The sequence below is a fragment of the Pollicipes pollicipes genome, unplaced genomic scaffold (assembly GCF_011947565.3).
Source record: "Pollicipes pollicipes isolate AB1234 unplaced genomic scaffold, Ppol_2.1 Scaffold_4740;HRSCAF=5597_pilon_pilon_pilon, whole genome shotgun sequence".
In the NCBI taxonomy this organism is placed as follows: Eukaryota; Metazoa; Arthropoda; class Thecostraca; order Pollicipedomorpha; family Pollicipedidae; genus Pollicipes; species Pollicipes pollicipes.
The window spans coordinates 19,497,072-19,524,562 of NW_023596545.1; the positions used below are offsets into that span (position 1 = coordinate 19,497,072).

General features: G+C 53.5%; 2 protein-coding genes across 6 annotated transcripts; one reads left to right on the plus strand and one right to left on the minus strand.

The window, feature by feature from the left end:
- Positions 1-1,138: 1,138 nt before the first annotated feature.
- Positions 1,139-14,498, minus strand: LOC119098516 (putative lysosomal cobalamin transporter). Of its 5 annotated transcripts, none has more exons than XM_037221469.1 (12): positions 14,441-14,498; positions 11,294-11,414; positions 9,242-9,482; positions 8,432-8,516; positions 7,646-7,830; positions 7,045-7,244; positions 5,825-5,946; positions 5,194-5,286; positions 4,614-4,821; positions 4,210-4,392; positions 3,123-3,257; positions 1,139-2,411 (listed from the first exon to the last, which is right to left on the minus strand). In XM_037221469.1, exons 2-12 carry the CDS (start codon positions 11,366-11,368, stop codon positions 2,343-2,345), a joined length of 1,596 nt encoding a protein of 531 aa, XP_037077364.1. In that variant the 5' UTR covers positions 11,369-11,414; positions 14,441-14,498; the 3' UTR covers positions 1,139-2,342. The 5 variants fall into 5 exon arrangements, with proteins under 5 accessions (XP_037077364.1, XP_037077362.1, XP_037077363.1 ...); XM_037221467.1 differs by lacking the exon at positions 14,441-14,498 and adding an exon at positions 14,309-14,433; XM_037221468.1 differs by lacking the exon at positions 14,441-14,498 and adding an exon at positions 14,279-14,433.
- A 381-nt stretch (positions 14,499-14,879) lies between these two features.
- On the plus strand, positions 14,880-19,009 carry LOC119098517 (uncharacterized). The gene is made up of 4 exons (XM_037221472.1): positions 14,880-14,990; positions 15,692-15,908; positions 16,434-16,611; positions 17,477-19,009. Exons 2-4 carry the CDS (start codon positions 15,707-15,709, stop codon positions 17,643-17,645), a joined length of 549 nt encoding a protein of 182 aa, XP_037077367.1. The 5' UTR covers positions 14,880-14,990; positions 15,692-15,706; the 3' UTR covers positions 17,646-19,009.
- The last annotated feature ends 8,482 nt before the right edge of the window (positions 19,010-27,491 follow it).

Genomic DNA, 27,491 nt, shown 5'->3' on the forward strand with positions numbered 1-27,491 from the left:
GCACATATTGGCTGACCCTTTACGACCTCTGGAGGTCAAACTGTTCGGAACCTTACAAAAACTTGGCGTACGCTATCAGTGCACTATAGGATTCCTTTGGCACAAGTTTGTAAAGATCGGGTGGGTCGTCGATTTATGCTGGGTGTGAAGACTGAACTGCTGCTAACTTCACACCTGCCTCTGCGACCGTTCGACGGGAGCCGGCCTCACGGCCGCCCTGGTGGGAGCCTGGCCAGAGTGCCCACACAAGCACCAAAAACCTGCGTGTGGTAGGGCTCGCTGGTGGAGGGCTGCCACGTTGGCCTCACCATTGTCCTTCTAGTTTTCCCTCTCTCTTTAATATCACAGGCAAGAAATGATCAATACTGATCAAAATAGCTCTAAGTCAGCCGTATCAGCAAAAATGTGAGCCAAAAGCCGCCGACCCGTGCGGGTCGTCAGCAGCCAGACTACATACGGACGTAAAAAGCCGCACTGTGTGGATGAGTGTACCGGCTAACACGCATTAACGTCCTTCAAAGATGTCTGATCCGTTCACAGGCGTCAGCACTCTACCGGAAAGCGGTCGGTGTCGCCTTCGTTGAAACCAACGGCGAACGCGGTGCGCACGGTGTGCACCGGCGGTGTGCTAAACCGACGGATTGGGTCAAGGCGACCACAAAGGCGTGCAATGCGGCCCTCTGTCACCAATGGCCATCCAAAGTTTGTGCGTAAACACGCCCGTGCCCGTACACCACTGGATCCGCACGGGTTAACTTAGTATGAGGACTTTATAATACATTAATCACTCATTGGCGTCGGTCGCCCTGGGACCACTGGCGAGCACTAGCATCGTCTGCACCATAAAAGCAGACAACTGTTAGTTCTGCTACCGCCTCGCTCATACCAGGTCACACGAGGCGTCCTAAACGCATACTTTGTGGAAATGATCGGCATTACGTCTTTGAGCAAGGGACGATATATTTTAGAACGCTTCCGCGACTTTTTCTGCGTGTTCTGCACGCCTTCACCACTTTGCCACTTATCATCCGTGTTTTACCGAAACCCGCATTGGCGGAGGATGCCTCTGCAATAGGAAATCCTCTTCAAATACATCTTGAGGCCAATCAAAACATACATATCATAGAAACGTGGGAAGTGTGCCAGCGATTAGCGAGTATATTAGTTTAACATAACTCAAAAGCAACTCCTGAATAAACACCAAGCCCTGAACAACTAAGCTTCCTTCACAATACCCACGACAATCGCTCAGCTCAATTACAATGCGAATAAATAATCGACCTACTTCTCACAATATACATTTCGCTGTTTCGTCGAGTGGCAACTCAGGTCAGATGCACTGCCCATGAGCTGACACAGCACTCATTCATGCATGGTACATTGTGAAGCTAGCGGTCAGGCAGTCACTGCCCATCTTTGGGCAACCGACGCTCACCCACCTCATGCCTTGATCACATCAGCCAACTCCATGCAATCTGTCCTGTGAACCTTGGCATATCACTTGGTTCGTACAAAATCCAGGGAACAATTTCTCGCCATGCCCGTCGCAGAGCAGTTCGGTCACCCAGGATGCGAGAAAATCTGAACAGCCTAAATGGAGGCTCAAGGCTTGTTGCCTGCCTTGTCTTAGGCCACCGAAGGGTGTGATTAAAGGTAACACTCGCGACCTAAGAAGTGCGCAGCGCCTTCTCAGTACAATGGGACGTGGGTTCCGTCTGACCTAAACTCATTACCGCAGCATACAGCAGTGTCAACTGAAAGCGCGACGACGCCGGAATTAACTAGACGATAAATGAAATGTACGCGCACCATCACACTTCACGATAGGCTTTGTGAATGTCTTTCCAACGGCGGAATTGTGTTTCTTTTGCGAGGGAATACAGAGAAGGAACTGCAATACCTTCGTTCGGAGAAAAGAAAACCCAGACACTAAACATTAATCCGAGATCTTACAGACATACCCCGGGTGCGACATGCTACCGCTGAAGACGAGAGAACAACTGGCATTCTCCATCCAAAACAAGCCGCCAATCACGCTAGCCAACATGCACAAGCCGCACCACTACCTTACAGCCTATGGGGTAGCCCGGTCACAGCACAAGCGGCAGACCGGGAGGCGGACCGATCCTGCCCGCTGCCGGCGGACCCGGCCTGCTGCCTGGGCCGACTAGAACGCCGCGTCCTTCCTCTGCTGCCCGCCCGGCAGCCATCTGTCCAGTGCATCACCGGCCGCCCTTGGCCGCCTGGGGGCGGCGCGCGCCGGCCGGGCTCTGGCGGCCCCGCAGCCGACCACCGCCGGCTGCCCGCTCAGGCGTCGGACGGCGTCCAGCAGGCGGTCCTCCTCAGAGGGCAGGGGCGCCCTCCTGAGGCCGGCGGCGGCACAGCGCCAAGAAGAAGCCGACCACCACCGACTGCCGGCCGACAGGGACGTCACGCACGGATCGGGGGAGTGGCTGGTCAGACAGGGCACGGTACGGTCACCCACTCGTCTGCACGGGATGGTGGCCGGTCAGACAGGGCACGGTACGGTCACCCACTCGTCTGCACGGGATGGTGGCCGGTCAGACAGGGCACGGTACGGTCACCCACTCGTCTGCACGGGATGGTGGCCGGTCAGACAGGGCACGGTACGGTCACCCACTCGTCTGCACGGGATGGTGGCCGGTCAGACAGGGGCACGGCACGGTCACCCACTCGTCTGCACGGGATGGTGGCCGGTCAGACAGGGGCACGGCACGGTCACCCACTCGTCTGCACGGGATGGTGGCCGGTCAGACAGGGCACGGTACGGTCAGCCACTCGTCTGCACGGGATGGTGGCCGGTCAGACAGGGGCACGGCATGGTCACTCACTCGTCTGCGCAGGCTGTCGGCCGATGTCGATGCCCTGCTGTCATCGCCCGAGAGCGCTGAGCAGACAATACTTTACAGACGTTACGCGCCACCCTAGTCATACTGATTGAAACTTCTGCGCGGTACAGAAAAGTATAAAACACAGCGACTTGTGTTTCTTATCCAAGCAAGTAGTTGTTCGCGCCGTCCGATTCAACCCCATGGTAACACAAGGCAGCAGCTTCCTGACGGCTGACGTCCGCCCTTCACGTCCGCCACGTCCGCGCTCACCACGAGGAAGAGCCAGGTGGCCCAGTAGAAGACAGCACCGAATATCCAGGCCTTGTAAGAGAAGCGCAGCAGCAGCAGCGCCATTCGGCTGAGCACACACTCGCCGGCCGGCGCCCGCGTGGAGCAGGACAGCACCTGGCGGCAGGCCGGCCGGTGGCACCGCGTCAGCCGGGCACGGCGGCGCCCCCTTTAAGACCGGAGGCGCGCCCTGTCGGTCCGAAGGCGCCCTCTACCAACCCTGAGGTGCTCCCTGAAGGACCGGAGGCGCCCCCTGCCGGCCCGGAGGCGCCCTCTGCCAGCTCGGAGGCGTCCTCTGCCAGCCCGGAAGCGCTCCATGTCGGCCCGGAAGCGCCCTCTGCCAGCCCAGCGGCGCCCTCTAGGCCGATGACGCTGTCCAGATCGCGTAGGCGTCGCAAAACCCGGTCGCACAGAAATGGTCCAGTCAACAAGACAAAACACAACATGCCTTGCAGCTCACACCACGGCCACATCTGGCCTGCTGAGCGTGTTGCAATGCCATATATTCAGACATGTGGTTTATTAACTACCTCCTAGCTGGCACCATCCTATATGGTGCTAAGCCCCGCACCAACGGCTGGCGTTGCCGCCTCCCCAGGAGCACGGGTGCCTCGGTATCCCGGATGGCGTTGCCCCCCCCCCCCCCCCCCCCCCCCAGCCGTGCGCGTCCCTCGGCGCCCCGGCCGGAGTCTTCGCCTCCCCAGACGCGCGGGTCCCTCGGTACCCCGGCCGGCGCCGACGCCTCCCCAGACGCGCGGGTCCCTCGGTACCCCGGCCGGCGCCGACGCCTCCCCAGTCGCGTGGGTCCCTCTCTACCCCGGCCGGCGCCGACGCCTCTCCAGTCGCGTGGGTCCCTCGGTACCCCGGCCGGCGCCGACGCCTCCCCAGACGCGTGGGTCCCTCGGTACCCCGGCCGGCGCCGACGCCTCCCCAGACGCGCGGGCCCCTCGGCACCCCGGCCGGCGCCGACGCCTCCCCAGTCGCGTGGGTCCCTCGGTATCCTGGGCGGCGCTGACGCCTCCCCAGCCGCGCGGGTCCCTCGGCGCCCCAGCTGACGTCCGACCCGTACCTCGACTGTGTCGGTGTTGTCGGGCTGCGGGATCAGCAGCCGGTAGTGCTGGTCGCCGTACATGGTGTAGTGGGGCGCGATGGAGAGCAGCATGACGTTCAGCGCCAGCAGGACGTACACCAGGCTGAGCACCAGCAGGATGAGACCGTGCGGCCGGGTCCGGCCGGGCCGCACCGCGTACAGCTGCGAACGGATGCGGGCGTCAGGCGAGCGGGCGCCGCCGAGCACATCACCAGCAGCCCTGACGCGTGCTCCACGCGTCAGAGGAGGCGCGGCACAGCTGCGATCGGACGCGGGCGTCAGGCGAGCGGGCACCGCCGAGCACATCACCAGCAGCCCTGACGCGTGCTCCACGCGTCAGAGGAGGCGCGGCACAGCTGCGGGGCAGACAGACGACGGCGCACCTTGACGGCGAAGGCGCGCACGCCGATGTCCTGGATGCAGCTGACGGTGGCGCCGAACAGCGTGAAGATGAGTAGCAAGTAGAGGATGTAGTCGAGCGGGTACACGCGGTCCGTCTGCTGCAGCAACCAGTCCATCGGGTTGGGCAACTGTCGCTCCGGCAAGATGTAGCCCGACTTCATACCCAGGGAGTGTAGAGCCTTGTCGATGCTGCGGCAGAGAAGGGGGATGGGACGGTTAGCCGGGGACGGAAGTGGTCAGCCTGGACCCTCCCTTTGAGACGCGCAGGCCGACGCGGGACCGCAGCAAACCTGGGACCTGGGGCCGGAGTCCGGATTCAGAACAGCACCAGGCAGGCTACCGCACAGGGTTTGGGTGTGGGCGCCCGTGTGACAAGATGCGAGCTTGATTTAGATGCAGCTGCCGACGGACCGTCCGACAGAACAGCTGCACATGCATTGTGTTAGACATCAACCTCAATAATTCCACTTGAGTGACTGCAAACGGCACTCGGCCAGTGTGGATCGACAGGACACGATGTCGTAACACGTTCAGTCACGACGCCGTCGCCACCCATCTCACTTGCTGAGCAGCAGCGCGGTGAAGGTCACAGCGCCGACAGAAGCCACCGTGACACCCAGCACCAGCTCGAACGGCCGGAGGAAGTTGCTGCACCTGACGACAGTACGCACAACACCGGTCAGGTCCGCGGTAACGCGGGTGCAGCGGTGATGCGGCATGGCCACGCACGGAGCACGTGTCGTGGAACCTAGCGACGTCCGCTGAGGCGCCTCCGGCGACACACAGAACACGACCGAACAATCAATGGTCAGCCGAGGCCAGCCCTGGAGTCCAGCTCTTCACGACATGCAGTGCGATGAATTGGATAATTAGATTGAACTGGATGGAAACGACATGGATTCCAGCTGCACGATCCATCTCTTGCATGTCCAGCATTCGTGCGTACAGCAAGTTTCAACTCGAAGCTAGCATGAGCTCGATTTACCAGCCAAAAACAGGTCTCACCTCTCCAGGAAAAAGGAAGACACACTACACTGAGTCAGCAAAGACCTGCCAGCATCGCCCGGCCGGCCGGCACGAGAGGCGAGCCCACACTCTACCTCCGAAACATTCGCCCACTCGCCCACTCGCCCACTCGCCCATCGCCCAGCGGCGCCCGCTCGCCTATCGGCCGCCGGCCAGCCGTGCCCACCTGTGCAGCCAGGCGGCGACGGCCTCATTCAGTTCGAGCTCACGTCTGCCGAGCGCCGCCTCCTCGCGCTCGAGGCCGGCCAGACGGTCGGCCTGCCACGACGGGAACGTCGAGTAGTTGGCCTGCCGGCGGACAGATGGCACTGGGCTCACGCTGGCAACGGCGAACCCAGAAGGTGGGGCAGACAGGGAAACGGTGCCAGTCACACGCACACAGGAGCGACGAGAAGGCTGACGTCCATAACTACAGTACACAGAGGACCGAACGGGACTGCAGTGACCACAGAAAGGGGTAACACAGGGGGTGGACGACACTGGTTCGGTCTAAGATAGCTGATAAGTGGCAACGGACGTCAGGCCAAAGTTCACGAGGAGAGCCTAAGACGTGATCACGTGGATCGAGTACAGTGCCAGGGAAGTACTCAACATAGCAAGACTTTCCACTGGTCGCCGACCATAAGGATCGCCTACAGCTATCGAACATGCAGATGGCAAGCCAGTGCCAGGAAAGTACTCAACATAGCGAGACTTTCCACTGGTCGCCAACCATCAGGATCGCCTACAGCTATCGAACATGAAGATGGCAAGCCAGTGCCAGGAAAGTACTCAACATAGCAAGACTTTCCACTGGTCGCCGACCATAAGGATCGCCTACAGCTATCGAACATGCAGATGGCAAGCCAGTGCCAGGGAAGTACTCAACATAGCAAGACTTTCCACTGGTCGCCGACCATAAGGATCGCCTACAGCTATCGAACATGCAGATGGCAAGCCAGTGCCAGGGAAATACTCAACATAGCAAGACTTTCCACTGGTCGCCAACCATAAGGATCGCCTACAGCCATCGAACATGCAGATGGCAAGCCAGTGCCAGGGAAGTACTCAACATAGCAAGACTTTCCACTGGTCGCCGACTATAAGGATCGCCTACAGCTATCGAACATGAAGATGGCAAGCATATGCTGGTGTGCTTCGCGAGTCGTCACACCCGCGATACAACATAAGACAGATCAACTCTCTAATCGTACAGCACACATCCTTACACGTCTCAATCGTCACCGACGGACGGCCAGACTCACCGCAAGTTCGGCATTGGTCCAATTAACAGACCGCGGGCGACCCGGCCGGCGACCGCCGCAGGGCCATGTGACCGGGATGGCTCACCATGTCACACGGCCGGGCCGGTGGCCGCCGCAGGACCACGTGATCGGAGCGGCTCACCTGGTCTCGCAGCGAGTTGATCTGCAGCTGGAGGCGGCGGCGCTCCTGGCGCACATCCTCGCGCTGCTCCTGGGCGCTCTCGCGGCCACGCAGCAGGCCGATCGGCCACAGCGACAGGCCCAGGCCCGTGTAGCCGATCATGGCGCACATGCCCACCAGGCTCAGCGAGTAGAGCAGAATCGAGACCACATCCTCGCCGGCTGCCGGGCCGGCCGGCATCAGACACGCACACAGCGAGGCGGCGGCGACGCAGTCGACCAGACGTGCTCAACTCACAGTTAGAACGAGGCGCCACGACAATAAGGCTCATTCGTGCGGTCTGCTCCAAAGTTTTTTTCCAAAAAGCTACGCCACTTACGCCGATATGCAGCACCAAACGACGCATGTGACGCGATGCAATGTGTAGAATACGCACTGCACAACCCGTTTGTGAGGAAGCCTTCCCTTGGAGGCCTCCGACTGGCGCCTCAGGTAACACATTTTGCAATGCGCTTAGCATTGCCCTTAGCTACGTGCTGAGCGGTCAGGGCGGTGACACACCGTTGGGGCGAGCTGACCCCAGTCCCTCAGACAACTCTCCATGTCCAGCCAAGCCACCTACCCTCCGTCTCCAGCTCGTGCACCATGAAGCGGAACTTTTGCCACTCGGTGGAGTTGGTGGGCGGCGGCGGCGCAAACGGCACCAGCAGGCCCAGGCCCACCAGCAGCGTGAACATCAGCACGAACGCCAGCGAGTACTTGACGGCAGTGCGAGCGCGCTGCTTGGCCGTCGGTTCCGGCGCGCCGCTGCCGAGCGATAGCGGGGCTCCCATTAGCGGGTCCGCCAGGCGCCGGGCATCCGCGCGCGCTATCGCCGAGGCCAACAACTGGTATCCCTTACACGCTTGCACGGTTACCAACCGGGAAATCAACGAACATTGATACGTCCTTTTTGTTGCTGAGAATTCTAGCTGAATGCCTGCTCCCCGTGTCGATAGATTTCAAACGGCCTGTCACGGTTGAGTCCTCACGACATATCAGCAGCGTTTCAAAAGTACAAGCTTGCTTACGAGGTACCACGGAACTATCGTGTTGCTTGCGCATCAACTTCACTCCCTTGAACTTGCGCGTGTTTGGACACTGGTTATCTGGGTCATAACTCTGCAACATCCTTCCTCAAGCATGTCTGGCCACATGCTAGCGGGAAGCCTAGATGCCCCTCGAGTGAGTGAAGGGGTCCACACCAAAATATTTGCAGAGCATGAATCGAAAGTAAAGTCAACACCAATAGCGTGCAAGTTGCACAGTTCATGTCCACAGCAGTTAAAACTGTTTTACGATGGGCGAGCACTTTTATGACAAAGGAAGTAGGACACTTCCACAGGTCCTACTTTTTATCGTTACTCACGTCTCCTGATCACTCGGCTCCCGATAGAAGAAGTACGCGAAGGGCATCAGGAAGAACACCACGAAGAATACCAAAGAGTAGAGCACTGGAAGCAAGAAGGCATTAAACAGCTTCTACTTCACCTAAGCTGCAGGCAAATGGCCTTGAAATCATCAACGGTTTCACGTAACTCGACTAATAGTACCTAGCGAACACTTGGCGTCACATAAGCATGCAGTCGCACCCAATGCAACTTATGTTCATCACGATCCAACATTATTGACGGCAGAAGATATGTCACCCTCATACATTCATCCATTACTGATGTTTCTGACCACGCTCTAATGCTCCACCATCTTTCAGAAACATTGATCTGTTCTCTCACACACAACCGAAGACGTCACCCAGATGGACCAAGCCTCCCGCCGTCTCAAAACACAATTACACCACTCACTCTAACCAGCTAGCAAAATGCCGTTACATCGGCAGGAGTCACCCCCGGCAAAGAGAAACAGGCCGCTTATTGGCACAGCAATCACACGCCCGTGGCACGTGGATATCACACACAACGAGAACAGCTCGCTTAGCGCGGCAAATCGGCAGCCATCCGAGCAACGCAAATCAAAGCCAGCACGTGTCTCACATAAAACGGTCACATTACGTTCAGGCAGTTGCACGACCCGAGACACGAGCTCACCGCGGGCCGGCCGCAGGCTCCGCCGGGCCCACCGGCGTTCAGGCAGCGACACGACCCGAGACCCGAGCTCTCCGTGGGCCGACCGACGTTCAAGCGTCGCCGCTGGGCCTTGCACGTATAGCCGCCCTACCTACCGTAGTAGCCGTTCATGATGGTGTCCTCGACGCGCGCGCGGGAGGCGTTCGTGCTCGCCCAAGGCTCAAACTGGCCCTCCTTGGTCTTGAGGCTGCTGATGGCGTACACGTCCACGGGGATGATGACGAGCACCAGCAGCGTGACGGAGAGGCTGGCGGCCACCAGCCCGCTGACCAGCCAGCTGCGTCGCCTACTGTGCTGGTAGTACAGCACGTACAGCCAGGAGACGGCCGACACCATCTGCCCAACACGGACCGGCTGCCGCTGACATCTCCCGAGGCGGAGGGGGACGGGGCAGCACGTACAGCCAGGAGACGGCCGACACCATCTGCCCAACACGGACCGGCTGCCGCTGACATCACCCGAGGCGGAGGGGGACGGGGCAGCACGTACAGCCAGGAGACGGCCGACACCATCTGCCCAACACGGACCGGCTGCCGCTGACATCTCCCGAGGCGGAGGGGGGCGGGGCAGCACGTACAGCCAGGAGACAGCCGACACCATCTGCCCAACACGGACTGGCTGCCGCTGACATCTCCCGAGGCGGAGGGGGACGGGGCAGCACGTACAGCCGGGATACGGAAGACACCACCTGCCCCACACGGGCGGGGTGCGGATGACACCATCTGTGAGGGTACAGTCAGAGTTCAGCAAAGACCACTAGGGTGAGTATACTCAGCATATAGGCAACATCTACTGGGAGGGTACAGCGGGTGTGGCCAGCATATGGCCATGGCAAAAACCACCTCATTGTCATCAACATCACCATCTTTACAGTGCTGGAATGATTGATGGCATCATCAACTGTCCCCCTGCAGTTTGCTCAGCCTCAATGCTATGGTTTTCACAACATGAAAGTGTACAGTCAACACCACACAGCTGTGAAAAGTAAACACTGACTGTGGCATCTCAGCCATGCCACCCTTCGGCCGCCACCCGCACTTGCCCACTCCCTGGTGGTGGATACATGATAATTGCTCACAAGAGCAGCCCGGCTAGAAGATAACATTTGGCCAGCTCCATGCATTGGTGATGTCCCTGGAGGTGGCTGGTATGCCTCCTCCGCCCCCTCCCCCCCCAAAAAAAACGTCGAACCTATCATGTGCGCCCAGAACACTGCCCTGCAATGGCAAATGTTGGGGGAGGGGTGGCACAGGACACAGTATAACACTTTTCCATTTCAGAAGCTAAGTCACAAATGGTGAGCCTGCCAGGTCATTGCAAGAGGAGAAACACAATCATGTTACTTGGGAACAGTACACAGTGTGGCCCACAGGACAGACAGCATGTATTCAGTATTACCCACAGCCACGGGCACACCATCAAGATGGAGTTCACACTACCATGGAGATTATGAAGGGAATGGCATACAGTGTGGCCCACAGGACAGACAGCATTTATTCAGTATTACCCACAGACACAGGCACACCACCAGGATGGAGTTCACACTACCATGGAGATTATGAAGGGCATGGCATACAGTGTGGCCCACAGAACAGACAGCATTTAGTCAGCACTACCCACAGACACAGGCACACCATCAGGATGGAGTTCACACTACCATGGAGATGATGAATCAAATGCGAATGACACAAATATACATACACAATACAAATACAATTTAGCTAACAGGCCAAACAAAATTTACTTCAATTTGCATTTAGATCCACTTAACAGCTATGCTGAGAAGGGGCCCTGTTTGTGATGCTGCTGAGATAATAGTTCATTGGATTAACTTACTGAAGAATAAATGAAAAACTGCCTAAGAAATGGCCTTATCAAATACCGCAGTCAACTCTGATAAATAACAAAGATTATAATTTCCAGTCATGGATTAGGATGACCCAAAGCTCAGATATCATTAATCTTAACATGACAATCACTTTTCTTAGACACCTGTCATAAAAGTCTTTTGCTTGAAACATCACACACTAGTGGCATAATTGATTTTCATCAGGAAGCCATTGATGCTATGTTTTCGGACAGTCAAAATAGCTAACAAAGAGCCTACAACACAAAATAACATTCAGCGCATACCCACAGTGTCTTACCAATATTGAAATGATGATGACAATCCATTTGGCTGCAAAGAAGGATGGAGGTGCAGAACTCTCCATGTACAGCATGGGGCTCACAAATGATGAACCCTAAGAGCTGATAAATTATGTCCACCTGCAGATGAAAAGATGCATAAATGTAAAAAGGGGAGACAGAAAGAGAGAGCATGGCAAGAGATCAAAATACATTTACAAACTTGCATCACATGATTAGCACATTCTGGACACCTCAGGCATATACAAACATGGCAGTGAACAAATATATTCTCCAAAAAACACACCATAGTTTGGAACCTTGCAAGCTCTAAAACTTATTGAACACTTATTGAACACAATCAAATAGGCTTGAGCCATTGTGGAAACTGAGTACAACACAATCAAGCAAGCTCATCTAAGACTGAGTTTACATATAGTTGGACTTTCATGCTTAATGCTTTAAAGCTACATGCATTTTAATTTGTCCAACAAACAACAGAGCTATATAACAAGCTGTCTGATTATTTTGTTATGGAGAGAGCATCTGACATTAATACAATACAAAGGTAACTGTTGTGCCTTGCTCTGCCAAATACAACATATGGTGGTTTAACATCTGATTTGGCTAGCCTTTAGCCAGGAGCTAAATTACTAGAAGCATGAGGCTGTCCCATTTAAACTTCATAGCAAAGAAAAAAAGTGTTCTATCAGGTAAAAAAGAAAAGAATGTTAGAACACTTGTGCTAGAACATTTTCTTGATACTAATCTGGTATCCTTCTTATTTAATGTACATCATCAGCAATGCTGAGGAATTATCCTTGCAAGTCAAAATAGGCTTTTGTAGCATTCATCATGTTTTCATCAGCACGCCACTCAACAGCAGTGAAACAGATAACCTGTAGACAGGCATTCTGTGATTTTATTTTGATATGCTAGTGGATGGGCAAAATGGAAATAAATTGTATTTTCCTGTTGGTATGCTAAGGTATTTTAAAAAACAAGAAAAATGCTTGCAATCAAACTTTTGCTGGGAGAAAGAGAAAGATGTGCTGTTCTGACGTGCATTCAAATTTGAAACACCACAGGAGTCACCACTCATTAGCTATACCATTTCTGTAGCATTGTTTATTACTATGGTATGTACATTGCCCTTGTCATAGTGGTAACAGCGGCATTGAAGCCTCTGAAGCAGTGCCTTACTTTAATTTTGGACTTCCAAGCTATTCTTCAAGGTCTGTTACCTACAGTACCACCAATCAGTCATGATGCATACCTGTATGGGAAGTAGCATACACTGCTGTCACTGTGAGATCCTCAGGTCATGGAGCTATCAAGATGTATGCAGCACATTGACTAGGGGAACCAATGGTGCCCAATTACATAAAATCACCAGACAGTGTCATATATCACCAGCCTGAGAAAAATAAAGGCCGTGCAGCCTCGAAAGATATTAATCTGACAGGTATTTTGGGTACCTCAACCATGTGGTCAGGAAAGAAGAGGGCACTACCTTGTAACAGCATGGGCCGGAAACCTCTCGAGACAAAGCATGCCAAAGGCTGCTGCTCCCAGCAAGTTCATATTGTGTTCCCTGGCCATGAGACAGTCTGCAAATATTCATCCTATATGCTACATACAACTCAGGATTAATAAAATCTTATTCCATGATTTCCAGATATCAAAAAATAGGGTATTTTGGACTATTTTCACCTGAAATTAGCATCAAACATTATAATTCCATGACACATGAGGTCTGTATGCACTGAAATTTGTGGTGTCAAACTCAATGCACTCAGACCTAGGGCATCTGAGTGCAGAAACTGTGGAAACAGAGTAGCATGACTGGGATGCAGGAAATGCCAGGTTCATATTATTTCAATCTGATGCCAAATGCTGTGCTGTGTTTGAGGAATGTATCTATCCATCCCCTACTCATACACCAAAAGGTTACTCCCCTACTTACTAGCTAGAGTGTCTCTCTTCCTTAAGCTGGATGAGTCCCTATTCAGACCCCTTCTAACTACTATAAGCCCCTTATTCCTCTATTCAGGAACCTTTGACTTGTCAGTGTCAGTTGGGGCTAGGATGTAAAGACCCATTCACTACACTGAATGTCTTTGCAGCATCAGTGTGCAGAACCTCATGTTCTCATGTGCCAAAATCAGGCCATGACAAATAATGCCATATTTTTACAAAATCCAAGAAAATATTTACAGAGCATGCTTCCCTGAAATCACCCAGCCCATAAACCACAGCACATTTTGATGAGATATTGGTGTACAGGTAGGTCACAACTTCCAACTTGGTGCAACCAACTAACATTGTGTGATAGAAATTGTTTAATGAGACTACAGAATCAATAAAATTTGTTCTGATCTACCAAACTGAATATTACAGAAAATGATCAAATATAATGGTAAATCATGTTAAAAGGGGTAAAAAATCTCAACAACATGTTCCTCAATGGAGCAGTCTAGTTTGCTATTGGAGCAGCATTCTCTACCTCTTTCAAACATCCTAGCATGTTTGCCATGGTTTGCAGACTGCAGATTTGTCCTTGCAAAATCATAATTCTTTGAAAAAATAGCTCTGTATGATAAAAATGGTGGAAGCTGTATACAGCACTCAAGAGCTCAGAACTACAATACACAGGTGCTGGTACTATTGCCGTAATGTCGCGGTACTGCCGGACATGTGCAGACACATGTTTTTTAGTCTAAGTTTGAGTCATCTGGTGAATCATTCCAACCAAGCACGAGGCACAAATGTTCTGTATTGCCACTTACAGTTTCACAGTGCACTTGACCATTAAGAGAAAACACAGGAATCCAAATCCTAGTGAAAGGGCCCGAATCGACTTTACGCAGTGGCTGACTATTAGAGGCTCATGCGCAGCACGCGTGGTATGGTAGGAGGTCCGCAACAGCACGACACAGTGTAAAGCGGGAATATCGCCCAGTTGGGGCCCTGAGATAGGCCCAAATTCAAGTGTCAGTGCGCACTTCACTCTCCCAAAACGCCTATCAGCTTACAAAGTGGCACGAATACCCGCGAATGGGAGCAACTCAGATAGCCCCACTCCGGGTTGACGCAACTTGAGCTTATGGCCTCATAGGCGACACGATGCGCAAAACCTTGAGTGAAAACAAAACAAGACAAACGACCTTGAGCAAAGTGATTGGCTGTACAAAACCGTGAGTAAGGACATCAGTTGCCCAATTCAGCCAATGAGAGCAAGGGTGTAGCCAGAAGAGCTCACAAATGGTCGACGAGAGAGTGTTTTTCAGCTGGGAGCGTGTGAGACAATCCTCAAAAAGTGCAGCTCACCTTTCTAGGATTAATTACCGCTAGCTAAATTAAGCCGATGGCTGTGTAGAGTCATATTTCTAATCGAATGGAAGATGCATTATGATTGCAGGCCAGCGAGCCAATTACGTGCATCTCGATGTTTCGGGGCTGCTCGGGGTATAACGTGACGTCACAGCTCCAGAGTATTCCGGTATGGAGTTGGAGTGATTGCCTCCACCACCCAGCTATCACAGTTGTTTGGGGTGGGCTAGCCGCCGGGAGGGGCGGTGTGGGCGGAGGGCGTCTGGTCGATTAACGATCGGCGTTTGGACTTCGGAGAAGCGGAAGGGAAGGCAGCTGCCTGTCCCCAACAGTCGTGACCTTCGCGACAGTAACGTGCAATTGCAGTGCGTTTGTGGACCCCAGGTAAGTGCGTGTGCTGTCTGAAGGAGTTTCTGGGTGGCTGGTTAATCACGTTTCCGTGTATCTGTATGCTATGATAGCTTGTTCGTGGTTGTCCGTGGCTGACCCTGTGTGATGGGATCCATAAAACCATTTGCTCGCTATCCGACCGTACCATAGCCAAGGGGATGGGTTCTGGATTGACTGGGGCCCAGTCTGCAGGAAATTCACCCACTGGCTGGTGACATGGTGCACTGGGCTTCATGCCTGCTTATACTGCACTCAGACCAGGACAGTTGTTAATGCTGAATGTTCAATCAATTTTTAGGTGAAAAAATATTTGAGATGGAATTTGCCTGAAATTTCTGTTGCAACATCACAATTTCTTGAAATAGTGGTTCTGCATTCAGTGAATGGGGTGTCAAAGTGGTTGCTGTCATGCCTCAGCCATGCTAACATGGTCAGCATTAAAATAAGGCCCTCAAAGTGTTTCAAGACCACAAGCCTAAAAATATTTCTGAATAAGGAAAGAGAACCTGGTAGGTCATGATTGGGTGAGTGGTTTAGCCTAGCTGTTCATAGCTCCTGCCTCTTCCAGCTAAAGGGAGTCAATCTCTTGAGTGTCTGGTCACTAGGCAGAGAGCAGCAGATGTGTGGTAGTCATAGCATGCTTGCCTGCCTCACCCAGCTTCCCTCTGTCCACTGAGCTCTGCCCTGTCCAACAGAGGCCAGCGGATCCCATGGAGACCGAGGAGTGCCCTGCAGGGAGTGGTGATGCAGTGACCTCTGTTGGCTGCCCTGTCAAGCGCACCCTGCAGTTGGTGGAGCGCCAGGTGGAGGCACTGATGCGTGATGCCCGGCGTGTGCAGCAGGAGCGTGATGCGCTGCTAGAAACGCTGCTCATCCTGCAGAATGAGGAGAGCCTGCAGAGCCTTAGCCCCAGTGAGTGGCTGTTGACTGATGAGGACCAGGCTGTTGCTTATGGATGGATGGGGAGCTGTGTTGTATGCTAGATGTTGGGGAATGGGCAGCAGCCTGAAGCTTGGACAGGAAATGTTTGGTTTGCACCCAGGAGATGCCCAGTGGCATAGGCCCATAGCTGGCAATGTATTGGTGTCACAGTGGTGGATGCTTCTCAAAGTGTGTAGATGTCTGATGGTGGGTTAGACCTGAAACTTTGTGAAGTGAGCCAAGCACACTGACCTTTTGTATCTCACTGCTAGTTGGACTTGTGCAAGTTTGCACTGCAGTTCAAGGCTATATACGGGATGAAGTAGCCAAACACCTGAAGTTTGACTCTTGATCTCTGACATGGCTGACATGGCATGCTGCCTTTCCAGTCTGCACATGTATGCTGTGCTCTGTATATTATATGTCTCTGTGGGTGCGTGGCGGTTCCACGCGTCGCGCTCGCTAGACGACCACGACTCTCCCAGACCGGTGAGTGGGGTCCCCTCTCTGCTGCAGGGGACCGGGAGACGGCCAACGCCACCTGCGAGAGCTTGGTGGCACAGTGCCTGAACGTCGACATCAACATCGACGTGGGTCGCGAGCCGGACCAGGAGGTGGCGCTGCACATGGTCAACAACTGGATCGACCAGCTTATCCTGACGGCGCGCCACAACCCGGCCGAGGCTAGGGTCACGTGAGTGCGCAGGGGACGCCACCGTTCCGTCCAGTCCGGACTGCCGCACTGCTCGCCAGATCTGCTGGGGCGCTGGACCTGCAATGGAGCTACACAAGATGGCACTATCACAGCATTTGTACCTCTCATTCTAATCGCAAAAAGTTGGTCTGATTTGTGGTTGGATCCACGTGGGTTATTTCATAAAGGTGCCATCAACAAAGGCACTTGTGATCTTGCCGCACACGATGCATGAAAGCTTCACGGAACGTCAGCCCAGGGTCTGGCTTGAGTGTGGGTGGGTACGTAGGGCTCTGCGACTGGAAGTGTGTGAGGCGCGTTTGCCTCCTGCGGCTGGAGTGTCTGTGGTTACATCTGGCTCCCGCAGCTGAAGCGTGTGTGGGTACGTCTGGCTCCCGCGGTTAGAGTGTGTGAGGTACATCTGGCTCTCACGGCTGGAGTGTGTGCGGTACGTCCGGCTCTCACGGCTGGAGTGTGTGCGGTACGTCTGGCTCTCATGGCTGGTGTGTGTGCGGTACGTCTGGCTCCCGCGACTGGAATGTGTGCGGTACGTCTGGCTCCTGCGGCAGGGGTGTGTGCGGGTACATCTGGCTCCCGCGACTGGAATGTGTGCGGTACGTCTGGCTGGGGCCGCGACTGGAGTGTGGGCAGTACGTCTGGCTCCCGCGGCAGGAGTGTGTGCGGGTACGTTTGGCTCCCGCGACTGGAATGTGTGCGGTACGTCTGGCTCCCGCGGCTGGAGTGTGTGCGGTACGTCTGGCTCCCGCGGCCGGAGTGTGTGCGGTACGTCTGGCTCCCGCGGCTGGAGTGTGTGCGGGAAGTCTGGCTCCCGCGGCTGACAGAGCGCCCCTGGTACCGCCGGCAGGTGCGAGACATATGTGAGGACGCTGAAGGGCGACGGCCGCTTGGACGAGTCGTTCCACAGCATCGTCACCAACTGCTCCGCGTTCGACCAGGAGACGGTGGGCGCCCGCCTGGGAGGTCTGCTCAAGTACATCGACCACATGATGAGTCTGCCGTCGGAGCTCGAGTGACCGCGCCCGACGCGGCGCTGCAGCCCTGTGGGGAACGGCGAGGCGGCGCACGCGTGCTGCGTGGAGAGGCCTGTGGTCCGTGCTGTGGAGTCGTGATGGAGGCTCGGGTTGGATGCCGACAGGCTAAGACCTTAGTTTTCTTCTATATGTTCTTTCATCACTGTTGACGTACTTGGGAATCTGTGGGAGCACCCGACGACGTTTGTTTTTCGTTCATGCGAGTTATCCTGATCCCAGCTGGGTTCTGCGAGCGAGCAGGAGACGGTTATGGGACTGTTGGATGGGATGCGAGTGTCACACTCCGGTGGGTTGCGCGTGATCGTCTCACCCACTGGGACGTCACCTTGAACGGGCGAACGTTTGGCTGCGTTCCCACACCTACTCGTCCGCAGGCCAGCCTGAGACCATGACCCCTTCGACCGGCGCATGCGTATCGCCGTCATCCCTGAAGTGGGTACTAACTTGTTTGTGGCATCCGCGAACGTTGAAACGGTCCCGCCTTTCTTCCTCCAGAGCACTTGCCGTCGTATCTTTCGTCCAGCATGAATGGTCTCTCCTGGTATTAATTATCGTTGCTGCAGCCGTCTGTTTTGAACATTGACCAACTTCTTGGCCTTTGTTTCGGGCAGTGTCATGTGCGAGATATGTAATGTACCTTGCGATGCAAACAAGTAACCTGCATACATGAAAACGGAAAATCAGGCACTTGTGTGCAATCATGTGTGCATTCTGCTGTTCAGACCAGCGTTGAGTGAGGCATGTTCCGCTCGTGGTCTCGTCATATGCGTCGCAATTTTGTCGACCAGCTGTGTACCGACCAAATACGCTGTTTAGATAGGATAGAGGCTGTTCGGAAGTGTGGGTTGCAGAGGGCACCAATGAATCCATTTTGTACAGTGTTTTGGGCTCGTGCCGGTACCCTGCACCACGGGCGGGATGAATCTACAGGTTGGCAGGCTCTGGAAGAAACAGCAATTTTATAAACGAATTATAAGCAATGCATTTTGAATGCAAAATCACGATTTTGTGCAATGCATTTCTAGTTCGCGAAATGCCCCGGACCTCGGCAGCCGGTATGCTAACGTTAATTTGTTCAGAACACGGCCACCAGGGTAAGAGTGAGAACAGCTGGCGCTGCCAAGATGCAAGATCGATTATCCTGAAAAAGTGAGACGCTAAAATTGTGTCGATTCGGGTGACGGTGTGGTGGCTGGAGGTGCCATGCCATAGGCACGCCAGTTACTGCTGAACCTCCTCTTGGCTCGAACGCGAATTTGTGTTCTTGTGTTTCTGTACGCTGTGAAGGAGTCAAGAAATGTGTGGTTTTCGAGTACTCAATAAACACCGCATGGCGGCCGTTGTTTGTCGGAAGTACAAACTTACCAAGTCTACGGCCATCAGCGAATGGTGCCTGCTTTAGCGTGGCGCCTGATCCTCTTAGTGGGAAGGCGTGGCTGCGATACTAAGGGGATGGGGGGACGCGGAACATGCGCTGTGAGTGCCAGCGCTGCGAGTTGGTTCCCCAGCTGTGGGAAGGCTGGACGGACGAAGCGGAGCCGGAATGGCACGGCCGCGGCGTAGGGCGTGCCGTGTGCGATGCAGAATTCCCCACTCGGAGCCGACGCGTCGTCGTCATTGGGGCTTTTCGATGCACTTAGCTGCTGGGAGTATATGGTGTCTGCTTGTCCTCGCGGGAAGGGCGGGTACCGCAGGAAATCGAACCCCGTACCTCCCCCTTCCCAGGCGCGCAATGGTTAACGCTACGCGTTAATCACTACATTATCGGCGCCCCAGAAACGGATGCGTATTGAGTATTGAAACATTTGGAGTTTACAACAAAAATAAACCAAAAGTCGTTCGATGTCCATGGACAGAGAATAATCACAACATCCCATCTCGCAGCATCCAAAGTTTCGGACATCTAGCGTTTTTGACGCTCAAGGGTTATTGATCCTTGTCAGTTTCTGATAAATATTAAGCTAGAGGCTTAGATACTACCAGATAAATGGATACGAAGCCGAATTGGCCGTCTAAGCTGACGAGTGCCGTCACGCGGTACAGTGCTGCCCGATCAAACCACTATACATGGACGGCTGAGCGTATACACCCTCCAAAACGGAGGGCGGTTACGCACCAGGCTTATACACCCCCCAACATGGAGGGAGGCTACGCACCGGGCTTATATACCCCCCCCCCCCCAAAAAAAATCAGATGGTTGTGCATGTCAAGCATACGCGGATGGCCGGCCTTAGAGGAAAGCAAGTGCAAATATGCAGAATCCCGTGCGAAAAGTCGGCTCTATGTGTGATAAGCACCAAACAATCACGAAATCCATCAACTCGCTCTGAACCAGTCCATTCTGATCACAAATTTTCGGCCGCCGGGCTCGTGTCTCTAGTGAATGGATGTTTGGCATACTGGTCTCGCACGTGGTAAGCCCGGGTTCGAGTTTCGACCACGGCCGCTGTTACGTGGGTGGCTTCATGGTCTATCGGTGTGGCGTGATGATGCCAACTCGCTTCACTTCTAAGCGCAATGAATTCTAATTTGGGCTTTTCATACCGGATAGCAGCGTAGTTTCTAATGCCAGGGGGAGGACTTGAGATAAAGAGGACTCCGTCCCTCCAGGGGGGGGAGTCCACACCCTACAGAGATATTGAGGATCCCGTGAAGGGATCCTCAATATGGAGGGATATGAAGGGATAATATGAAGGGAAGGAAAAATTGACCGTAAATCTAAATAAGGCCAGCAACTTGTGTAAATATTAATTGAAAATGTGTAATGTGTAAACGTTGTGTGTAATGTAATGCGTAAAATGTGCAAACATTAGTGAAAAGTTAGGTGCACACGACCCTTCCGGGTAATTGCTTAAAGATCATAAAGATCATTAAAGATAACCCGATCATCCCATCATAAAGACGTCCCAGCCCGGGGTGTCTACCAGCTGCCATTCTGGAGACATGGAGGCGAGTTCGCCTGATGGGTTCGTCCGGAGGCCTTCACAGATGTACGTCCTACATTGGTGCCCTCCCTGGCGCGGGAGGTCCTTTGGCGGCCTCTGGCTGGGGCATTTGACCCGGAATAGGCGCAAGAGACTTCATTGGGGCAACAAGATCTCTGATTACCGCAGGTGATCCAGTAACTGGCACAGAGACCCGTGTTTGGCCAACGGACCCTTGGCTAAAACGGGGTGAAGGGCCCCGCAAGGGCCCCGGGTCACCTCTGGCCGACTCGGGACTCCTTCCGTCACAGGACCCCCTGTTGGACACTCTGAGAGCCTGACCGTCAAAAGACCACTCATTGTTGTAGGGACTCCGACCAATACAAATCACGGGCCTCAGTCTCGTTCCTGCTAGAGAAATAGGGCCCCAGGGCTCAGAACAACACGGAGTCAGCTGTTTGGTGTGGTCTTCGGCGGAAATAGATGCCGCACTGTCCCAGGAGTCCACAATCGGCGAAAGAGGCACATTGGCTGACATTTGGGATCACAGCCATACGGGCCAGGATGACCTGCAGCCTTTCGACCCTTACGGCCATTCAGCCTTCCCATCGGCCCGTTTATCGTCAGTCTTGAAGGGCACATCGGCCCATCTTCAGGCACCCTCGTACACTCCCTGACCAACTCGGGGGCCCTTGTCAACGCCGGATCTCCGGTTAGGCGCTGTGTGCCCCTGGCCGACACAGGCCCCCTCATTGGTTCGGGGTGTGCTAACTAATGTAAATTGTGAATCCTGCCCTTGTCCCTGCTTGGGAAATGGGCTCCCAGGTCCAGGCCGAGGCCCAATCGGTGCAACGGGCCCTCTGGCTGGTATTTGAGGGTCCGACCCGCGCCCGCTCAATGACCTTTAGCCAGCCTATCGGGTCTCATATCGAATTTACGGTGCTCCCATTTGAGATTTCGTCGTGGTCACTTGGATGACATTTCAGGCTTAGGATGAGGCACGTTCTCCCCACGCAGTCCGACATCAAGGGCGAACTGAGTTTGGGGAGGAACAAAAAGGTGGAAAATAACAAAAGTATCCCCAAAACGTAAGGTAACAAGCAGGGGCGGATTCAGAGGGAGGGATCACGGGGTATACCCCCCCCCCTCCCTTGGGCCCCGGAGGGGTCCACTGGCTCCGGGGGGGGGGGGCCATAACCGTGCGAACAGGCGCAGTTTTGTAACACAAAACTCAAGAAAACTGGGTATCTCTGGACTTTCAGGCCACCAAGAGCAATTATAAGCGAGCGTGAAGGGCCTATGAGAAGTCCCAAAAATTACTCAGCGACTGGAAAAGTTGTGAACTGGAAATTTTGAGCCCCGTTACACCGTCTAGGGTCCCATGCTGTTTCCGGGGAACGTATATGCCCCTTGCAGATTCATTTCGGTCGTTTAGAAGCATCCCACGTTACCTTATACGTTACGTTAGAGTCCGTTACCTTAACCTGCCGGGGTATTCTCGGTTGCTCAGGGGCCCTTTACGTGGGTATCGATTAACCTACCGACACACTTGCGATATGCTCATGGGTCCTCTACATTGTTCTAGGGCGTTTCCAATTCTCTGTCACTTGATTAGGGCTCTACACTATCGTCGGGGGCCCATCTAATGGCCTGCTTGGGCACACTCAGCGTTCGGGGACCGTCTACACTGGGTTTTTGGTACTTATTTTCTGAATGGGGAGCCTATGCTTCTGTGGGGAGGGGGAGCTATCTGATAACCTGCTCGGGCACATTCGATCGTTCGGGGGCCTCTATATTGGGCCTTAGGTACGTGCTATTTGAATAGGGCTTTACGCACTTGTCGGGGGCCCCCTCTGTTCACCCCCTCGGCCACACTGGATTGCTGGTGGGCCCTGCGCATTGGTTCTCGGTGTTTGAATTCAGGGCCCTCTGCCCGTATCGAGGTAATTTGATGACCTGTTCGGGTACACTCCATCTTGCGGGGCCTTCCGCATGCGGTTTAAAATACTTCTTATTTGAATGGAGGGCTTTGAGCTCCTGTTGGGGGCCCCATCTGATAAGATGCTCGGGCCCAATCGATCGTGGGGGACCTCTACGTCTGGTTTTGGGTACTTCCTATTCTAATTGAGTGCCCTCCGCTCTTTTCGGGGGCCCTATCTGTTAACATGCTCTGGCGCACTCGGTTATTCGGGGCATTCTACATCGTGAAGTGGGTAATTCATATTTGAACGGAAGGCTCTACGCTCTTGCCGGAGCCCCATCTGCTAACCTGCTCGGGCACACTTGAATGTCCGGGGGCCCTCCACATTGTGTATTGGGTGCTTCCTATCTGAATGGAGGAACCTACGCACTTGTCGGGAACCCCATCTGTTCGCCGCTTCGGCCACATCGGATTGTTCGGGGGCCCTATATATTGGGTCTTGGTGTTTGAATTTAGGTCCCTACACTCCTGTCTGGGTCACCTGATAATCTGCTCGGGTATACTCTATCTTTCGGGGGCCCTCCGCACTGGGTTTTGAGTACTTCCTATTTGAATGAAGGGCCTTGCGCTCTTGTCGGGCTTCTGATACGCTACTCGGGCACATTCCATCATTGGCACACGCACCATGGGTCCATTTACTTAGGATCTTCAGTGCTTCCCATTCGAATGGAGGTCCTTACGCTCTTGTTGAGAGTCCTATTTGTTAACCTGTTCGGGCACACTTGATCATTCGGGGGCCCTCTCCACCGGGTCTTGAGTGTTTCCTATTTGAATGGAGGGCCCTACGCTTTTGACCGGGACCTATGTGTTTACTTGCTCTGGTACACTGGATCATTCGAGGGTCCTCTGCACTGGATCTTGAATATTTCATGTCTGAATGGAGGGTCCTACGCTCTTTTTGGGAGCCTTACCTGTTACCCTGCTCGGGCACACCCGATCGTTCGGGGGCCCTCTACATTGGGTCTTGAATACTTCCTATTTGAATGGAGGGCCCCAAGCTCTTGACAGGGGCCCTGTATGTTAACCTGTTCTGGCGCACTCGATTGTTCAGAGCCCTACACATTGCGTCGTGAGTATTTCTGATTTGAATATATGGCCCCGTGCTCTTAGCGGGCCCCATTTATTCAGCTGCTCGGGCCGGTGACGGATGTAGAGGTTGGGAGGGGGGGGGAGGCACAGGACCATGTCCCATGGACCATGCCGAGGGAACTGATAGGCTCCGAAGGGGCCTGTAACCGGCCGGACAGACGCAGCTTCCTTACGACAAAAGCACAACAAAATTGGATGCATTTGGGCCTACAGATGGCCAGGAACCATTGCTAGCAAAAACAAAGAGTTCATAAGTAAACGAAGTTTATTCTTCGCTGACTGAGAGAGTGTTCCTTCAGGGGAAATTTGGTGGCTCATTACGCTGTCTTGAGGCATTACGCTGTTGGCTGCCTGTCTCTATATGTCCACATGCTGAGTCAATCTGATCGCTAAGGAGCTTTCCACGTTACCCTTGATCTCTTCCCATTTTTTCGTAGGCCCCAATGTGCTGTTGGGACGCGATCTGCCTCCATGCTTAAGAACTGTTGATCAATCAAGTTTTCCTTCACGGATTCTTCCCATTCGCCCGAAAGGCTACATACACTTTTTCGGGGCTGCATATGCCAGAGTACACTCAGTTGCTCAGGGGGCCTTCACATAGATCTCAGGTATTTTCTACTTGCTTGAATGGCTTTTTACCGTTGCTAGGGCTCTTATAAAGTAGGGCACGAAGACCCTCGATGCTCAGGAGTCTTCTAATTTTATCGAGGGCCCTCCCCCTTTGGTCTCATTTGCGGCTGACTTTTCACTCCTATCGAGACTCGTGTTGTTAACCCGCCCGTGCACTCTTGATTGCACAGGGGTGCTAATTTATAGTCTTGAATAGTTCCCATTTGCTCGGAGGGTCCTACGCTATGACCGGGGCTTCATAGGTCAGCCTGTCGTGGCACTACCGATCGTCTAGGGGCCCACTACATGGACCCACCACGTCAGCCCACCACGTGAGTTCTTTTGCTTGCTCTGAGGCCCCTATACTTGTTGACGGGAGTCACTGTGCTGGTCTGCTACGGCACTCACGACCGCTCACCTTCCGTCCCTATTGGCCTTTGTACCTTCGCCTTTGCGCAGCAGTCGAATACGCGCCTATGGATTTTTACGCGCAAGTGCCGAACGTAGTTCTACATACCTACGCCGTCGTAGGCGTGATTTCCACCGGCTATTCAGTGTGTCACACATATTTAGATTTACGGTCAACCTTCACGGGATCCTCAATATCTCTGTGGGGTGTGGACTCCCTCCCCCTAGCATTAGAAACTACGGTGCTGTCCGATATGACAATCCCTATTTAGAAATAATCCCTCTTAGAAGTGAAGCGAGTTGGCATCATCACGCCGCGCCGATAGACCATGAAGCCACCCACGTAACAGCGGTCGTCGTCGAGATTCGAACCTGTGCTTACCGCGTGCGAGACCAGCCAACGCTTACGCTAACGCACGCTAACCATCCATCCACTGGAGACGCGGGCCCGGCGGCCGAATATTCGTGATTACAATAGAAATGGTTCAGAGTGAGTTGACGGATTTCGTGATCGTTTGATGTCTATCACGCATAGAACAAACTTTTCGCACGGGATTTTCCATTGTTCCATTTTCTTCCCTCCAAGCTTGCCAATCCGCGTATGCTTGACAAGCACAACCATCTCAAAGATTTTTGGAGGGTGTATAAGCCCGGTGCGCAACCGCCCTCCGTTTTGGAGGGTGTATACGCACTGCCTACATGGATATGCACAACGCTTTCTTCATGCACGCAAACTTAGCCGCGTCAACACGACTCTGTTAGCCGGCGTATGAAAAATTAAAGATATTGATCTCCGGTCCGTGGCCTCAAAGACCTCTGGTTACTTGGCATTAGCTTCATAGTGGCCGTGGAAGGCTCTTGGGTTACCTGCTGCTTCTTTATTGCGGGCTGTGGAGGCACTCCTTTGCGGTGTTTGGATCCCTTACGTGATTCATTGCATTGGTAATGTTTCACATATCATGTTGATGATGAAATTGATGTCTGATGTAAAGCCATGTGATTTTTGAGAAATCCGCACGCCCGTCCCATGCTGACGGCGCACGCATCAGAGGTCTAGAGGTCGCCGCTTAGTAGAAAAGACTGACACCTTTCTGAGAGCTTACATCGGAGCAGCTGTGGGGTGACTGAATATTTACTGTTTGATGTTTTTGCCTCGAATAATCAAATGCAATGGAAAACCAAACGTGCAGAGGAACGGATGACTATCATTTCTATACTTTACCATTTTCCCTTTCAATTCGTAAAATTATTGCAGGATTACATCGTTTCCTACACCCCAGCTTTTGCCGCAACTCGCACATCGCCACATGCGCCGCAGCATTCATCATTGCCTGCCCCGTCCCCAGAAAAGACATTGCAGTGTCAGGTGACGAGTGGGTACGGTCAGAGCTTGCAGTGTCAGGTGACGAGTGGGTATGGTCAGAGCTTGCAGTGTCAGGTGACGAGTGGGTACGGTCAGAGCTTGCAGTGTCAGGTGACAAGTGGGTACGGTCAGAGCTTGCAGTGTCAGGTGACGAGTGGGTACGGTCAGAGCTTGCAGTGTTAGGTGACGAGTGGGTACGGTCAGAGCCGTCGACAACGTCTCAGCTCCAGTAAACCTTGCGCGAGCATTATGATGTCGCATCGAGATAACTGAGACATCAATCAAGTTTGGACTCAAAATTTGTCAGAGGATCGATCTGCCAAAGGCGGTAAAGCCCCATTCGCTTTTTAAACCTATTGGAACTGGTTGACTAGACCCCTTGCAAGCCTTGCTCTGGCGTCTTTTGGATCCCCCCAATGAGTTTAGATTTCGTCGCTGGTCGCGATACCATTCATAAAATTGCCGCCTCAGACAATTGTCGCTTTCTGGTGTGAACCAGCCAAAGAAGGGAACGAGATGGCGATGCGGCACTGTGTCTGTTCATATCCGAGGAGGTGATGTGTCCACCGTGCTACGATCTGCCAGCATCCTCCACTCTCTGGCGGCGCTAAGAGCCTGTGTGTGAGATATCCAGCTCAACACTGGCCTCTTTGACTGTCGTTCGGCCGTCCTTGTTTAATGGTAGACACTTACTCGATTATAGTTGAGAGAGAGGCCGTAATGGGACGCTTGATTTAGGCTCACCATCGGTCACCAGTGACTAGTGATAGTGCCACCAGGGGGGGGGGGGGGGGAAGGAGGCCGGCGGGACGCGTCCCCCTCTATCGTCGGATAGAAGAGTACACCCAGCAACCTTTTTGCAGGAGAAAATAATTATCTGCACAGATGTTTGACTAAGTGCCCCTTTTTTCTTCATTTATACCACGATAAAGTTTCCATACATCGCTAGAGTTACATTGCTAAATATACTGGTACGAAACTACTAGGACTTCAAAAGACCACTCGGGAATTTTTCCTAAAATTAGCCGTGCACATTAAATGTCTTTGTCTTCCTTTCCTAAAGCTTAAAGTCGGAGTAGGAGTAAATGGGGCGTGATGTGTCTGCAACCTATGAATATCAAACCATTTTTTAAGGGAAAGGTGAAAACTCATGCTAAATTGTAGCACACGCATTACAATGTAAAATCCTTCATTGCTCAGGTATGGCTTCTACTTTCGTACGCTCTCGTCATGCCTAACACGCACCATTACCACTTCCTGGTCGTGTTTTTGCAGCAGCTTTAGAACGCAAATAGATAAGGCCTTGGAACTTTGTGTATCTTTTCAGCTGATTGCGTACCTTGAAACGCTTCGCACATATGTGCCTTGCATAAAAGATAGCATTACTTTTGTGTACCCATTGCTGTACTGTGGTATCACGACTTCACTGTGGTGAGTATCACGACTATCACGAC